Here is a 17500-nt window from a genome sequence, read left to right as displayed (position 1 = left end):
ATCCTGGCTGGAATCCTGGCTCAGATCCTAGCTCGAATCCTGGCTTGAAGTTTAGATATCCTCATAAATCTCCTGCTGGAACTCTTGTTTATTGTTCATTATTTATTGTTCATTACTTCTGTCGATCTAGTTATGTGATAATTGCACTGATCCAGTGAACATATATTTGAGTTGCACAGTAATTAATGAAACTGTGATTGTTTCAGGAGTTTAGGCCTACCAATATTTTTCAAAATCGGGGACAGATTGTTTGGATACCCAATATAAAACAGTCAGGTAAAAAATGTCGTAAATACTCTCAGTTTTATCAGGAATAATACACAAACACCGGTGACAGACAGAGTATTTTTTTTTAGTAATTAGAGTAGAGTAATTTACTCAGACTATGAATTTTTCCTTAGAATAATTTTTCAAAGCACTCGTCGCATTAAATCTTTCCTTACAAGGACAAACTTAGGGCTGTGGCCAAATGGCTAAGGTCTTATGTAGAGCTGCCTGTTGAGACTGCAATGATTTTTATATCAGAAAAACCAAAAGACGATCGCATGACAGAAAAACTGAGCATTATTACAGTGTAATATGTTCCTGATAAAGTTAGATAAAAAGTTAAACGAAATTGAGTCATAATCTGGACTATTTGTTTCTTTACATACCAGTTTGTGTTGATAACGCAATGATTAAGCAATAATGTTCCTATTAAATTTATACATATATATGCACAGTCAAACATCGATTATTCGGACGTTAATTGTCACAATTTTTTTTTCTGGTCAAAATTTGTTCGTGAATATTAATTAATAAGGATGCAAAATGCTACTTAAAAGGCGTGTGTCAGCTTGCTTTTATTGTTGCTACTTAAAAGCACTTTCCTTCTGAAACTCATGAGGTAAAGTACTACAGATGATATGAAATTCTGACTCCGAGCTGTTTTGCCGCTTAGTGAAGTCCTATGCTATATTTACTAGTTCAGCCTTTGCATCGATTTATTGTGATCTTCTCTCAGTCGTCAGGTACATTTATTCGACAATAATTTTCGAACATCACTGCGATCGGGGTTTTTTTTCCGCGTTTGGTCACAACAAGGCATAATTTACATGTTCTCTCTCCTGACACTGCAAATCATGCACAGTAATTTTCCCTTTATTTACATGTCCAGCCAGGAATCTAATGCAATATGATTTGCTCATTCCGAGCATGCGCCTGCAAGTAATACAGGACTCTCTCTTTTCCCGCCTGGGTTCCAGGCCCATTTTCAGGGTTGGGTAAGAGGGAGTCCCGGAACAGGACTATGGATGGCCAGGATACAACGGAGTGGTTTAAGATCAAAACTGGAGTGAAACAAGGTTGTAACATGTCAGGTTTACTATTCCTGCTAGTCGTTGATTGGATAATGAGAAATACATTGCAAGAAGGGAATACTGGAAAAGATGGAAGTTCAATACAAAGCTCCGTCGAGGATCTCGACTTTGCGGCTGATATAGCCCTTTCACGGTCATCGACCAGGAAGCAGAATTCAGACTAAGACCGATAAGCTGGCCCATGAAGCAGGAAGGGTGGGACTGAAAGTTAGTGTAGACAAATGTAAGCTGCTCCGAATAAATGTACGGAACAACGGTGTGGTAGAGTTGAATGAGCGAGGAATAGAGGATGTTGATAGATTTGTGTACTTGGGAGCTACAGTTTCCAAAGAGGGTGGAGGTACTGAAGACATCCATAACAGAGTAGTTAAAGCGAGAGGGGTATTATTGAGATTGACGAAGATCTGGAGCAGCCACAGCATAAGTCGACGAACCAAAGTCAGGCTATATAAAACACTAGTGAAGCCAGTCTTGATATATGGCTGCGAGACGTGGAAGATGAATAAATGTGATGAAAATAAAATCGATGTCTTCCAAAGCAGATTTCTTAGACGGATATTAATTTTAAGATACGTCGGCAGGAAAGAATTACATGCACAAACAAAGAAGTCTTGAAGATGGCTGAGGTAGAAAAACTCAGAGAGGACGTGCAAAGGAGAAGATGGAAATTCATCGGCCACATCATGAGGGAAGAACCAAACAATGACTGCAGAACTGCATAAACCTGGGCTCCTGAGGGGCGGCAAAAAAGGGGAAGACCAAGGACAACATGGAGAAGGACGGCGGAGAAAGAAAGAGAAAAAGCGGGATGGAAGAACTGGAGTTAGGTACAAATGGCAGTGGCTGACAGAGATGGTTGGTGGGATTGCGTTGAGGCCTTATGTGCCACATGGCACAAAGAAGATAGGTAACAGGTTGCAATGTCCACGGGCCGATTATGGATTATGCAAATTAGCTTTTTCTTCCTCAACCGTTTGGTCGTTACAGCAAAATCTCAAACCTCGCCCTAGCTGTATTAACCTCGCTATCACTCGGTCAATACGCCAATTAAGGCTCCAGTTTGAGATTTTGCTGTAACGATCTCACTCTCGGTTATTAAGTAGTTAATACACACTATTTACATTGCATTGCATTACATCATTACTCAGTCAATAGGGAGCTTAAGCACAGGCGTTTTTGAAACGCGGACGGCCACCGGAAGAGAATATTTCGCGTTCCAGGGCAGTGGTGTCTCCCAGATTTTTATACCAATCATCTCTAATAGAGAAAAGATACTTATCAATGCAAATATGGTTGTGTGAAGACAAGTTAAAAGGGAAAACAGCTGACTTCCGGTTGCTGTCCACGTCTCAAAGAAGGGGATTTAAGCTCCCAAATACCGTACCGACGCGCTGATCAATACAGTACTTGCACTTGCACCAGAGGTCTGGCCAGAGGCTACCCTGCTGGAATAGCCTGCCTAGTTCGGCTGTTCTTGCAATTACAGTGCTCCCTTTCCACATAAATGCTATTAATCACACGCAGAATTATTAAGCTTAATTACTTCCCTTACTATTTGTCGTTCACATACTCCTGCCTGTAGTTTGACCGTTAACTTCTTTTTAGCACTCCGTACAGTAGAAATACTTAAAGGACTTTACCACATATTTCCGCGGCTCTGTGCAAATCACCAAAGTTGAGGTTTTGATGACAACGTGAGCATGCAGGCAACCCTTTATTTTCTGTTTTTACTCTGAAACTGTTTGTACCAAAGTTTTTTAAGGATACTTCGTCCAGATTGTAAGACGTGAACGACATGGAATTTTTTTTTTAATATCAAATAATTTCCCTCGCCTAAAGGCTAGGGAATTTATTTGATTTTGGACAAAACGCGTGTAAACTTATTCCCTAATTTCACTCGTCACTATTTGATTACCCGTACTTATATTCAATTCACCCCAACAAAACATGTTTAATTAAACTGGGTTTAACAAAATGAAAAGCAGTCCCAGAAAAAATGTAGGACTGGCTTTGATTGTATGGGTACTGATGAAATACTTGTATTTTCCTTCTTACGAAAAAATCATATCTTCACCGCACGCAGTGAACATATCATTTTTATCTTTCACACACGAAAATGTAGGTGTCGTCATGGTAACGAACACGATTAGCCAATAAAACACGAGCTTCCCCTTCACTGTAAGAAACTTTTGTGCTTTGATAATTCTTCTCTACTAAATCAACACTTTTATTGCACAATTTTACATTACAGTGATTTTTGATTCATAACTTTCATATCTTGTATCACGTTACACCATATACGTGTTTTAGCGGTTGGTGACCAAGTTGTTTTAAATCTGAACATTTCATAAATACCTATATAACAAACAGAACATTACATGGCCGCTTGGGGATGATAAATTTTATCTTCTCGTGCTGAAAGTATCAGCACTCGAAGATAAAATTCGTATCCCCCCGTGGTCATGTAATATCCTCTATTTCAGGTGAGTTTCAATACATACTTTGATCTGTGCTAAATTTGCACTCGACAAAAATCAGTATACATTATTTGAAAAGAAAGCACTGAAACCGTGTTTAACTAAACATGATTTTCACGATCATATCATACGCTCCTACCATAAAAAAGCCCTGGAAACTAGGGAAGCGTCTATCCCTTAGTACTTCACATGTGGTGATAGTAATTTTCGGAACGCCCAGAGATTTTTTCTCGTTCAAGAGCATTACATTGGATTGTGGGAATGCGGAAATTAAGGAGGGGTTGGGGAGGGGTATGGGAGGGCCTTTTGCCTTTGTCGCCTTGGCAACTGGACTCAAAAAAGCGCGGATGCTGAGTTGAAGAAGTGTCCCACAATACTATTTGGGCAGAAATTGCGAGACTCCTCCAAAATTGCACCGGGGAAAATTCCTTGCGAATTCTCGAGTTTTCTCCAGATGTGGGCCTATTTTGCGATTGCTATTGACTCCCTTTGAGCTTTTGTCTTAATTTTGTCGCCATGAGTGAGTATCACTTACTACTTAATCCTTTATGTTATCAATTTTGGTGCAGCCCTAAACTGATCAACTATTTACGAGATAGCTCTAGATCGAAGTTGGAGAATTTAGAATTCCAAATCTCTCTTGCCAGGTAGGACAGCTCGTGTTACCTTTAAGTATGTCGCAGAACAAGACGACGAACTTAGTCTAGAAGTCGGAGCCATCATCAGAAATATAAAGGATGTGGATACTGGATGGTGCCAAGGAGAATTAAACGGGAAGACAGGATTGTTCCCTGACACCTTTGTAGAGGAAGTTGATATCACTCCAGACGTCGACCCTGCTTCAGACTCTGGTGAGAATCGTTACAAATTTAACAACTCCTGTGACTTAAGTTTATAAGCCAGTGGGTCAGGGGTTATTTGGTTATGCTTAGGGGTTGTTAATGGTATTTTTAAGGCTTGACTTGTCAAATGGGAATTGCTCGTTGTCTCTTTCGATTCTGTGCTGTTACAGCATAGCTTCAATGTTCTTGTATCAGGAACTAGATTATGCGTGAATGCGCACCAAGGCTTTTTCCAAATGACTTTAAATTTGCATATAGTTGTGAGTTTTCACAAGGAATGAATAGTTTGAATTGTCAGTTTTGAACAATTTCCTGATTGCCACATAACTACATGTACGTGTAATCCCATTGAAATAATTCAAACTACTGATTTGATCTGGCAGTTATCTCGATTGTCTGATCTTGTTAATTTCTAAAGGAGTTTGCATTCTCACTGTGATATGAGTATCACTTCCTTGTCATTTCACCTCAATTAAAACGTCCGAAGGTAAGACTTATTTGGTATGATCTGCAGCTATTGTAGGAATGTTTTCAAAATTAATGGTTTTTTTTTTATCAAGCTTTAAATTAATATTGAAATAAAAAATATTGGCTTCAAATGTTGTGTTTGTTTTACAAACTTAGAGTTATTGTACTGAACTATTACAACGAGAAAGTAATCTTTTTGAGGAATCATCCCTTGAGGGGCTATGGTTTAAAGAAATGGGAGTAACTGCAGAGTACCTGGTCACTATTGTGTTATTGTACCGGCATCCTTTGAAGAACAAGGCATATAACAATACGTTCCATTCATATACAAATTTGTGGCCAGGTATTCTACTGTTTAGCTTAAAAATGTATTTGAGTCTTACTTACTATCAAAATAAATATTACATGAAATTAAGGTCAAATCTTGATTATCTAGACTTGGAAGGACTAGGGAAAATAGTTGGGGTAATTGTATCCCAGATAATTAAAAAATAATAAAAAAAAATAAAATGGCGTAAGGCGAATGCAAAGAAAGAGTCACAAAAATTGTTATTCCAATCTTAATGTCCACTTTCTAGACATAAAATGGTCCCAAGAGAAATAAAAACAATGCTTATGCAAAATTTTGGAGGGCAAACAAAGATAATAATGGAATTTTTGAAAGTGGTCTACAGCTGTATGCAACATCTCTATTTTGAAAGTAGCTGCATTCATCAAATCCATTCAATATTGTCTCAAAGTTTTCTGACTTTAAAATTCTGCAATACAGTATGGCAATCTAACTAGAAACATCAAATTTTTTAGAAACTTGATTATGTGGACTTTGATTTACCAGACATCTTGTCAAATGTAAATTGCTCAAGGTCATTTTTGGTTCCGACTTTTTCTTTAATGTTAATAAAGAAGGAGAAACTGCCACTGAATTATTTTTATCAAAATCTATGAACCATCAAAACATTACTTAACCCATTGTCTCCTGGGGGCTCCCCACTGACGAATAAAATTGTCTGGTGTTAGACAGAGTAAAATACTACCGGTAAGTCTGGCCAGTTTAGGCCGGTTTGGGTATCGAAGGGCTAAAATATTTCCTTTGGTTGTTTTTCTTGAAGAAAGGACAGTTTTTCTCTTAAGATTGGTGTTAGGGGAGCAGGGCTGGCGCAGTGGTGAGAACACTCGGACTTGATGCCATGTGGGGTTGTTTTTGTTGGTTCTCTACTCTGCTCCTAGAAGTTTTTCCCTCTCCGCAAAAACCAACATTTGATTTGCTTTGTTCTGATTTCAGTTGATTTATAGTCTCCCCAATCAGTAGAAAACGTGTGCTTGGCTAAATAACCTTGAGACTTGCAATTGAAGTGAATTGTTATCATTCTCCATTTACTGTAGCTCTGGGCTCTGGCTGTTCCCATGCCAACATTCATCTCAAGGAAGCAGGTCATAACAAATAACCAAGGGTCCCCTGGAGACACTCTCTTGCTACTTAAAGGTCAATCACCTTCCTTAAAATTCTGGCCGTTCCCAATGGGGTAGTTTTCTGCAACAGTCCAATTCTTACCCTAATCCCCAATTTTTCAATCCATTGTCCAAGTTTCTTAGTAACACTTCCAAGAGCCCCTACAACAACCGGTATAATTATTTTTTACACTCCACATTAATCTAATCATCCACGTCAAATCTTGATATTTTTCGATCTTTTCAAGTTCCTTTTCATGTACCCGACTATCTCCAGGTATATTAATGTCCAAAATTATACACTTGTTCTCCTTCTTGCTCACTATGATGATGTCAGGTCTTCTTGCTTCAACAACGTCATCACAATCATTACAATGTAGGTGTTCATATCCCAAAGTAATACTTGACCATTCTCCACAAAACCTTCTGGCGCATGTTCTTACCACTTTTCCTTCCTTTCAAGCTGGTGTAACTCGCACAACTACCAATGTACATGTATAATCCTCGCCACATTATTAATGTATGTCATCTTTTATGTTCCTTCAGGGCCAACTTTTTGCACTCACTAGATAGCATAGTCACTCTCTCTCTTTTCGCTGCACCTTTTACAAATGTACATAGCAGTAACACAGTAGTGCTCTGCTAAATAACCTTGAGCCTTAACTAAGCGATTATTATTATTATTACTATTATCATTATTATTTTTATTATAATCACTTACATGTACAACTAATGGTTTTCATAAAGTCTGAGGAATTTTATAAAACTCTTTCTGTAGTAACATTTTAATGTAGGGAATTTGAATAATAAACCAACGAGTGTCCAGTCCAAAACTGGCAATTAAGAATTGTGTCTAAAGTTAAAAATGTTATACAGATCTATCATGACAAAAGAATTAATTTAGGCTCTTCTTGGTGGAATTGATATACTTGCACTTAAGTGTGGACTTAAGTGGTACTACATGCAACATTTTAAAATGCTTGGAAAATCCCAGGGGTAATCCAAGGGGAAATCCGTGGGCCCTCACTGTTGCTATAGCAGGGCTCCACACTGACGGTAGCCAACTAGCCACAGGCTAGTGAAATTTCAGTTTTGGCTAGTAGATTTTGAGCTTTCACTAACCTTTGGGGCTAGTAAATATTGTGAAGCAGTGGAGTTCTGGACGAAGGCAAGAATGAATGAATTATTTCTTATGGATAAGGCAAAAGGAGAGAAAGAAACTGTGAGTGGATTCTATGGAATTTACTGCCTTAGAAAACGATAAGTTGAAAAAAACTGAGGAGGAAACCAACGGGATTACAGTTTCCCCACGCCAGGTTACAAACAATTAACCGTCTGTGAAATCATGCGGAACTTCTTGGCTGCTGTTTCCATATACACGTTTCCATATGCGTGTAACTCTTTCGTGAATAATCGCAAGCACCTTCCGAGAGCTTGATCCCAAACAGTGTGCGTAAATGGAAACACCTTTTACGTTCATCTCCTACCAATCACCGATAATCACAGACGATCGCAAACAAGACGCAAGAGATAGACATTTTCTATCATAACGTCTTGTTAGTAATGAGTAGAAATGCAAATGCCGGGAAACAACGATATGGAAACACAATCATAAACTGTTTCTGATTGTTTGCGTGATACGTTTTGACAAATTAGTGGCAAGTATAAGTAATGGAAATGGCGTCCGAGTACAATTGTGGCAATGACGATACTCCTCAAAACAGTGTGAATTTAATGAATAACAAGTAAAGCTATGATCCTTGCAGTTATGAACGCAATTTTGACAATTGCGTAGAGAAGCCTGAAAAATTCAGGACTTCAACGAGGTTTGAACCGGTGACCTTGCGATACCCACAAATGACCAGCTTTCAACGTCAGTGGCTTCATAGCTCAGTTGGTTAGAGCGTCGCACCAGTATTGCCCTGTCACGGGTTCAAACCACTTGCCCAAATTGCGTTCATAACTGTAAGGATCATAGCTTTATTTGATTTCATATCCACAGTTTCATACATGATTTGTTTCATATGTCATTTCATGGTTAATGAATATCGTAAGGGAATACCCTGCCAAATATACCTGTAGTAAAGTTCTCGATCACGAAGAACTAGTTCCTACAGTATAATTTGATACTGGCTATGCTGCAGCCGTTGCTGCTCCTCGAAAGTGTATCGGACCCAGAATCGGTGATGTCTCTTGACACTTTCTCTCTGCCTTCTTCCTTGCAACAACTTCAACATACACCTGTAAGAAGAAGTTGAACATGACCCAAAAACTAATTCTGCTTTCATGTTTGCGCCCTTTTGTTATGATGTCACGAGATGAAGTTGTGTAAAGCAATCATGCATATGGAAAACAGGATCACAAACACAAATGCAAAAATTGACAGTGTTTGTGACGTGTACATGTATATGGAAAGAGGCCACATACTTGTTTAGACATTTAATCCAAATATAATTTATTTCAAAAGAAAAAAAAGAGAAAGACATAATATGAAGTGACTTATCTCGTTTACTAGGAATGGTGAATCTCACATCAAAAGAGAGAAAACTTGCTCGCGAGCACTGTGGCAGCCGAATATTAATTGACTCCGAAAACCATTCAAGCATAAAGCGCATGAATTGCTGTTTGAAACTATTAAAAAGAAAATCTTACATGAGGGCAAGTCTGTCTTTCGAATTTCCTTTGTATCTAATTCAAGATATTATTTACCTGCATTCCGGTGCGTTTGTGCTTCATGTTTAGAATGGCGCTTTCAGGTTAAAATTTCAATCGCAATTAGCTCTAATCAAAGGAACAGCCTTTCTACAAACTTCCAAATGAGCAGTTTAGTTTCATGTACAGTTTATTTAGTTTATTCCACGTTTTCCATACTCCAGTGCATTTGTGAGTTCCAAAGTTTTGGCAACGGTTCTGTGAGAAGGAAGCCATACACTCCAGCATATTTGCGCCACTGTTGCAAGGATGGATATGAGAATATTTACTAAAGGCGGATTTGGAATTTTTTTCGTGTTATTTTTACAAATAAATGGAACTGTGCATGACGAGACTGGCTAGTGCAAATTTAGATTTGGCTAGTGAAATCAGACCTGATACTAGCCTAGTGGCTATTGAACTAAAAAGTTAGTCTCAAGCCGTGTATAGTGTAAATTTTTTTCTTTGATAGAGTGTATCTTGGTGTCAGGAATATTGGTATCACTTTTGACAGTACCATGTCAATGCTGCCTCATATTAATACTGTATGTACATGTAAATCTGCATTGTATCACCTTCGTAATCTATCACGTATCAGAAAATTTATATCAACGGAAACTGCCAAAACACTTGTGCATGCCTTTATCTCATCCAAACTTGACCACTGCAACTCCCTTCTGTACAATCTTCCGAAATATGCTGTTAAAAAACTACAGTATGTAAAACACTGGTTACCAATTAATGAACGCATAAAGTTTAATGATTTGTCTCCCTCATATATAAAAGTCTCCACCGTCCTTCAAGAACCCTCCGCTCATCTACATCGCTCTGTCTTATCCCTACCAGCTATAATTTGAAGTCTTATGGATCTAGAGCTTTCGCTGTCGCCTCGCCACAACTTTGGAATGATGTACCAGAACACATAAAAACTCTGATAATCTCCAGACTTTCAAAACACGACTTAAAACTTATTTATTCCAGGAAATTTTTGTATAACTTTTTCGTTTATGGATTAATTTTTAATGTTAATTTTTCATGACTTGTAAAACGCTTAGATCACGTCTGGATAGGCACTATATATAGGCGCTATATATTATCTGCAGTATATTATTATTATTATTATTATTATTATTATTATTAGCTTTCTTCATTGAGCAGTGCATTGAATTGTCTTGAAACCTTTGCTTCAAAACATTAGGTACCCAAAATACACATCCTTTAGGTATGGAACAATATTGGCTGGTACAAAATTATTATAATATAATATTAGTACACTGTAATAATAATTTGTAATTAAATTAAAGGTACCAGTATAGGAATGTTGTAATAGCTTATTAGTAACTGTTATAGAAATAAGTAGTTGACATACTTATCTGAGTGTGATTTAGGGGATGTTATATATTAGAAGGGGCTAGTATGTCGAATGACTTATTTCAAATCTTGACCTTAAAAGTAATTATTTCTGATAATCTCAATTTTTTTGCCAATGACAGTTGCAGGAAAGGAGGCCAAAGTAACATTTGATTATGAAGCACATGATCAGGATGAGCTTACTTTAAAATTGGGTGATATTGTCCATGTTCTTGGTGAAGATGAGCAAGGTTGGTGGAGAGGCCAACTTGGTGGCAAGAGAGGAGTGTTTCCTTCCAACTTTGTGGAAATCATCACTGACAACAATGTGGCAAAACCTAAAGACACGCCACTGGATCCAGCTAGAAAGCTTTCAGGTTTGTTACCAAATGGCTAAGAATGCATGTACGCTGTAGTATGTGGAGTGCTAAAATTAACAAATCGAAAGTGGTTCAGTGTTGGCTGTACTCGTTGTCACAGTGGTCAAAATGTTGTGGACAAAGAAAGTTTTTATTTCAGAGAGTGACCAAAATCATGACACAAAGAAAGAGCAAGCGTTATCAATAACTTTCTCGCAATGTGATTGGTTTATTTCTCAAAATGAGCGTTCCTGATTGGCTATTACATTGCGTGACAAATTGACGCGAGCATGACGTGAGCAGCGTTGTCTGGACTCTCATCAACAACAAATTATCCAATCAGAATGTGAGATTACAAGCAATTGTCGTAAAAATCCTAATTATTGGAATAAAGCAATGCCCTGTCTTCATAGTACATGTATATGTACATGTAAATCACAGGTCACTTTGAGATACTGGAAAACACAAGGGCTTACAGTATATATATTTCTGGTCAGGAAAGCAAGGTTCATTATCAAAGTTTTCTCTTGTTATTTCAACTGCATCGCTAAATGGAGGTTGGGTGGCTGGGATATACCACGGGCTTCCACTGGAGGGCAGCCAGCCAGCCAGAGTACTGTAATGCTCCCATGGCCAGCAATCCCCACGACCCAGCCATGAGCCCCCACACCAAGCCAAAGGACCTGGACTAAGCAAAGCTGCTGGAGACAAGGGGCTCATGGCTGGGGATAGCCAGAGCCTTGAGACCACCAAAACCTGAGGCACCCATACTCCTACGACTGCAGCTGCGAAACTAACAGAAAATCACTTATGTCTGACAGGTAAAACTATTTCAGTCTGCCATCAGACATTATAATAAATTATTAGGATTGGCCATCTATCAGACATTATAATAAATTATTAGTATTGGCCATCTACAGCATCTCTTTAGTGTTTGTGTGACTTACGGTTTTGATACTGGAAGTGGAATAAGAAATGACTGTGTACTGAAAAAACAATTATTTTGTGTATCATGTTTTAAGTGGTTGCAACTCAAGGGTTAACAGACTGAGTTTCTTGTTATTCAAAAGACCCTACCTTTTGTTTCCGTGCCAATTAAAATAAGCATCGACAGATGTTACTGGTTATTTTTCTGTCACACAACACTCAAAGCATGTCATGGCATTGTGTTTATTTTTGTTGTGTCTATTAAATTACCGTGAACCATGTTTGGAGACAACATCCAGCACCCAATACAATACATACAATACATACTTAATTGACCACTCCCCATAGAGGCTTTTCAGGGCCAATGAAACACAATCAACGAAACCACAGAACAGAACAACAACTGTTAAGAATCCCAACTGGCCAGAGGCAAACCATTTGGCTATTTACAAATGCAGCAGGGAAGTTGAACCAGGGATTTCCAGGGTCAAATTCAGTGAGTGGTCACAGCGGGCCTTGAACCTGGGATCTCCAGATGTCAAGGCAAGCGCCCTAACCACTGGACCACACTACCTCCCAACAGAAATCCAATCTCTGACTAGCGGTTTATTTCCCGTAATTTCCACTATTTACAAGCGTCAAGGGGTCTTAGTTGCTAAGACCCTAGTCGTAGGTACAGCTGTAGGTATTTTTTGTAACACCCGTGAAAATTTCACCCAATTCTTAGCCATTGCTAACCTGTACACTGTTCCACATTCACGACTTGGCTCATAGAACCCTTTCATTTGACTTTTCAGGGGTACAGCTGTAATGCAGATTACCAAACATGATTATAATTCACGGAAGAAATTTAATCTTCTTAACAGATGCAATTTAATTCTATGCACTTTTTACATTCACTAAGTTATTATAAGAAGCGTTCGTGTACATGTAGAACATCATTGCTCTGTCCATTTTTCACTACTCCCTACTTGATCAGCGGTTTTTGGGAAGTAGTGGAAATGTATATTATGAGCCAGATTTGAAAACACAGCAGGCATAATTTCAGTGGTCATGAATTTTATATGCAGCTGGCCTTTGGTCTGATTTTCGCTGCTGAAACCAATGGACTATAACATACATGTATGACATTCCATATTAATATATCTCTCACGACAGATAGAAGGCACACTATGATTGGCTACTTTTAATAGCGGGTTGTATTCTTCAGTATGGCCTGCTAAGTTTGAAATTTTGATGCAGCGTCATTAATTCTTTAAGCAAGTTTTTCATATTGTCTATTTTGAGATAAACTTGTGAAACTACTTGAATCTTGTAGGAAACTACGTACTTCAAAAAGCCAATAAGATTTATTTGTTTTTCAGGTTTTTACGCATGCTAATCATTTGTGACAGTTGAACGTTTCTGTTGACTTCAACTAGTCTCTCCTTTCCCATATGCCTTATTACCTCAGAGATATACCGTGTTTACCCGTGTATAAGTCGACCCCCCACCCCCATTTTTGATGGCAAAAAAAGCAATTTGTTAATTTCTTTGCTATATGTTCATGGGATACCAATCTTGAATTCTTCGATTTCCGGAACTGTGGATTCACAAAAAATTAAGGGCCTCAAGGGCTTAATAGTTTTGTGGTTCAGCGCTTGTTGTATGTGCGGGCATTTTGTCCTTGAATTTCGAAAAAGTTCTCAGAAAATCGAACATGTAAACCTCGAACTAACCTGTTTCGTTGTTCAAGGATAAAGGGCTTTAGAGGATAAGCACAACATCACAGAAGCAGGAGTCAATCTTTGAAAATAACTTAAAAAACGATGCGAAATGTGCAAGGTTTAATTGGTCCTTGACTTATAATTTCTCACATGGCAAACGAAACAAAACTCATAAACCAAACAATACAAAGTTTGCAAAAGCATTTAAATCATCCAGGTTTGTATAAAGAATAAAAAACAATCATTACCAATCAGCATTTTCAGGCAACACGAGTGATGATCATGCTTGCATGCAAACACGAGGTATTGCGCCAGGTTACTAAGCCGTTGAAGGATCGCATTTTATTTGAAGAAACAAGAATGTTTTTTAGAGCTTCCGCCTTTGGAAAACGAAAATTTCCAGTGTCTATTTCATATTATTTTGTGCTTGTGAGTATCTTCAACATTTAAAGTAAAACAAATCCTTTTTCATTTCAACTGGAATTGCTTAATTACATTCATTGTGAAGTCTTTCGTCATTCATTTTGAAGCCTTTCGTCCACTACGTTCGTTATGCCCAAATAACACATTATATAATGTTAATTTTGAATAAATTATTTAGCTGGAACTTGGCTCGAAATCTTTGACCCATGTATAAGTCGAGGGCGATTTTTGCACCTTCTTTTGAGGCCATAAAAGGTCGACTTATACACGGGTAAATACAGTAGTTATAATAAATATCTCACTAACCTCATCTTCTCAGTCTGTTCTGTACATGTAAGTTACGGATTCTCATTTTCCTGTTGATTTATGGCTTCGTGTTTGGGCCATAAATCAGTGGGAAAAATCTGGGCCGTAACTTAAATGTGCAGTACGCACTTCGAACTCGGTTAGTTGGAGGTACATGTATGTAGTCTAATGCATTACCAATTCAGCTGACCAGTGGGTTTTTTTTCCGGTTTTAATTACTAACAGGGGAAACATCACCTCTTGAGAAAAAGACCACTAGGAATGAAGTTGTTGATGGTCTACATGTAAATGATGATGAGGAAAGTGGAATAAAAAGAAGCTCTAACTTTGGGGCTGCAGCAAAGAAGTTGCCTGGTGGAGGAATGGGTTTTGGCAATCTCATCAATCCTAATATCTTGGCTGAGAAAAAACTGAAGAAAGTTCATCAGGATGAGAAGAGAGAGAACAAAGGAAAAACAGAAGAGGCTTTTGTGCCAACCACCGAACCAAGCAAGCCATCTCTAGTGAAGACTAAAACACCTGTGGTAAGTTTGTCATTGTTAACTTTTTTTTAATTTATGTGTTATTTAGGGCTGTCAATAAATTTGAAAGTAGAAGGCTTACAATAATAAAAAGTAAGTGGCCATGAAAGTGAGCTTGGCTCACTTGACTGTGGACGGAAAAACTGGGAACTATTCAGTTAAATGTTCCAAGTACTCCACACCATTCACACAAACGGTTGAATGTGGGTAGTTTTGTCATGATTTTTCTTGTTTAACCTTCTTAAAATATGCCAAAACGGGGAGAAAATTTTTCAAAAGCTTTGTCGATGATAATTTAACAAGTGTAAGATTTTTCATCTTGACTGGTGGTAAAATGAGGTGAAAGTAGCCAGCTGAAGATGGCTTACTAGCTGGTGGTTTTGGCCGGCTCCCAGCCCTTATTGACAACGTTGGTTATTTTATTATTATATAAACTTCACTATAGGGTCAGAACTATGTACAGCATGAAGAAGGGAGCAAGGACGGCTTAGCGATTATCAACCCGTGCCTTCCACCTCTGTGAACCTGAGTTCAGCTCCGACCACAGGGTCGTATGTGGGCTGAGCCTGAGTAAGCGTCGGTCGATCTCAGTCTGACTCAGAAGTTTTTTCTTCAGGTACTCAGACTGGTTTTCCTCCCTCATCAAAATTGACTTTCAATCAATTACATCCTGTAGCAGGCAGATACCCTCAATGGGGATAACCTGTGGTATCCTTTCCTTTCATTGAATTGAATGAATAAAGTTGAATTAATTAAATTAAATTAAGCCAACGAATTACCCCGGGTCCAGACTGAAAACATGATGGACTGCAACACTAGGAACTATGTTCCCTGCTCTTTATGAACAGTGTATAGGTTCTTTAGAGCGAGTTTCAATCGAGTGTCGTAAACCCAAAACCAAAGTAATTACTTTGGCCAATCAAAAAGGACGGAGACAATCCAGTAAACCAATCGAAACTCAAAGTAATCACACGGAACCGACACAAAGCGCGGGAAAATGTACATGTGCGAGCCACGATTGGTTTTGGTTTTACTTCTGATTGGTTGAAAAAATGGGGCGAGAACTTTGAACCAATCACTGAGTGAATTAATGCAAAACCAAAGCAATTCGCTAATTACTTTCGACGCTCAATTGAAAGCTGCTGTAATGTCTCCCAAGATTAACAAGTCAAGTGTTTGGAGACGGCAGCTACAATTTGCCGTTGTTATCTGAGTTCTAAGACTAGAATGACAATGTTTTGGGAAGGTTCTGCAATCAGGTTGAACTGGTTTCTGTGTGAAGGGTAAATCACCTTTCTTTGGGTAGTTTTGTTGCATTGGGCTATCAAATCACAGAGCAAAGTGTCCTCATTTGAGGGATAAAAGTCTTTATGGGCCTATACCTTAATGAAAAAATGGTCAGTATGAAGGTTATTGTGTGAATATACAATCACAGACCAAGCTAAGAGATAAAACGTCAGGGAAAAATATTATTATTTTGTCCTTTTTGTTAAGACTTAATTACAACACTTCATTTCTGATGGTAAGCTAAGTGCTGTTTATCACATAGAATTGGTAGGAATTTAATTGCCTTTTATTGCTGTTTGTAATGGTGGTTAGAAGTTCAGAATAATGAAGGAATCCAGAAAAAAAAATGTTTCAAGGGGTGTTGAGGATGTTTTTTTCAGTTGTTCAAAAGTACAGTAGCTTGATTTTTGCATGTGATTGAACAATGAGGGAGGTTTCATAAGTATTGCTCTATATTTTGTGGGCAGGTTTTCGTGGTAGTACATTGTACATTGTATCTTTTTCCATTACCCTAGGCTGATTAGATGACTGGCAAATTATGGAGGGCATTAAAACGGTTTAGTACATTATTTAAATCAGGAATCCAGAGTTAGTGCTATAACCCATGTCTGAAACAATGTCATGGTTATTCGGATACTAAACAGCTTCTTAAAATCGACACATAATTTCATTGGATCAATATTGTACAGTACACAGGTCTATTGTGTTTAAGGTTGGGGTCAATAATTCCTGATCTGGGCCTGGTTACCCACTTAAGGCAAGTAATTATTGTCTTAGAACGTTGATTGCTTGCCCGAGCCTAAAATCTACTTGTCTTGGACCGCTGGCTCGAGATTTTCTCTAGTGTTGATTGTGGTTTCTGCCTGTAGAGGGAGCCTTATCAAAAGTTTATTGGCATATTTTTTTTTCCAGAGTAGCAAAGAAAGATCAGCACCACCTGTTGCTCTCGCCTCTCCCGGTAAATAATTACTGTCTAATAATTATTTCCAATTCAATGATTTTGCATAGGAATTTTATTGGCAGAGCCACTAACTATGCTGACTATGGTCGGTATCACAAACTTTATACCGACTGTAACTATAAATACGCCGTTGATTACTGGCTTAAAATGTTATGTACAGTATGTAATATACCGAGCAAAAATTAAGCCATTAGATACTGGCTTAAAATGTTACAGTATGTAATATACCGAGCAAAAATTAAGCCATTTGTAATGTCTCTTTAATACAAAGCCTATTTTTCTCGTATAGTTCGTTACCCTTTTAGTATTTGTATGCCCTTGTAATTTACACTCGTTCATTAGTCCGCTTCAGCGTCCTTTATGTTCCTTTTCTTA

General features: G+C 38.1%; 1 protein-coding gene across 3 annotated transcripts in view; it reads left to right on the top strand.

Annotated features, from left to right (window-relative positions):
* LOC138052928 (uncharacterized) overlaps positions 1–17500 on the top strand; it is a 104453-nt gene that overhangs the window by 42976 nt on the left and 43977 nt on the right. Inside the window, exons 2-6 of one of the 3 annotated variants that reach the window (XM_068899533.1) lie at positions 4282–4355; positions 4483–4686; positions 10779–11012; positions 14582–14880; positions 17077–17122. In XM_068899533.1, the coding sequence (XP_068755634.1) occupies positions 4352–4355; positions 4483–4686; positions 10779–11012; positions 14582–14880; positions 17077–17122 (787 nt within the window). In that variant the 5' untranslated portion in view covers positions 4282–4351. Of the gene's footprint in view, positions 1–3911; positions 4356–4482; positions 4687–10778; positions 11013–14581; positions 14881–17076; positions 17123–17500 lie in introns of those variants that run through there. The other 2 variants (XM_068899534.1, XM_068899532.1) reach the window with 2 other exon arrangements.

This window comes from Montipora capricornis, chromosome 6, assembly GCF_036669925.1.
Source record: "Montipora capricornis isolate CH-2021 chromosome 6, ASM3666992v2, whole genome shotgun sequence".
NCBI classification, from domain to species: domain Eukaryota; kingdom Metazoa; phylum Cnidaria; class Anthozoa; order Scleractinia; family Acroporidae; genus Montipora; species Montipora capricornis.
This window is presented reverse-complemented; position numbering and strand designations above follow the sequence as displayed.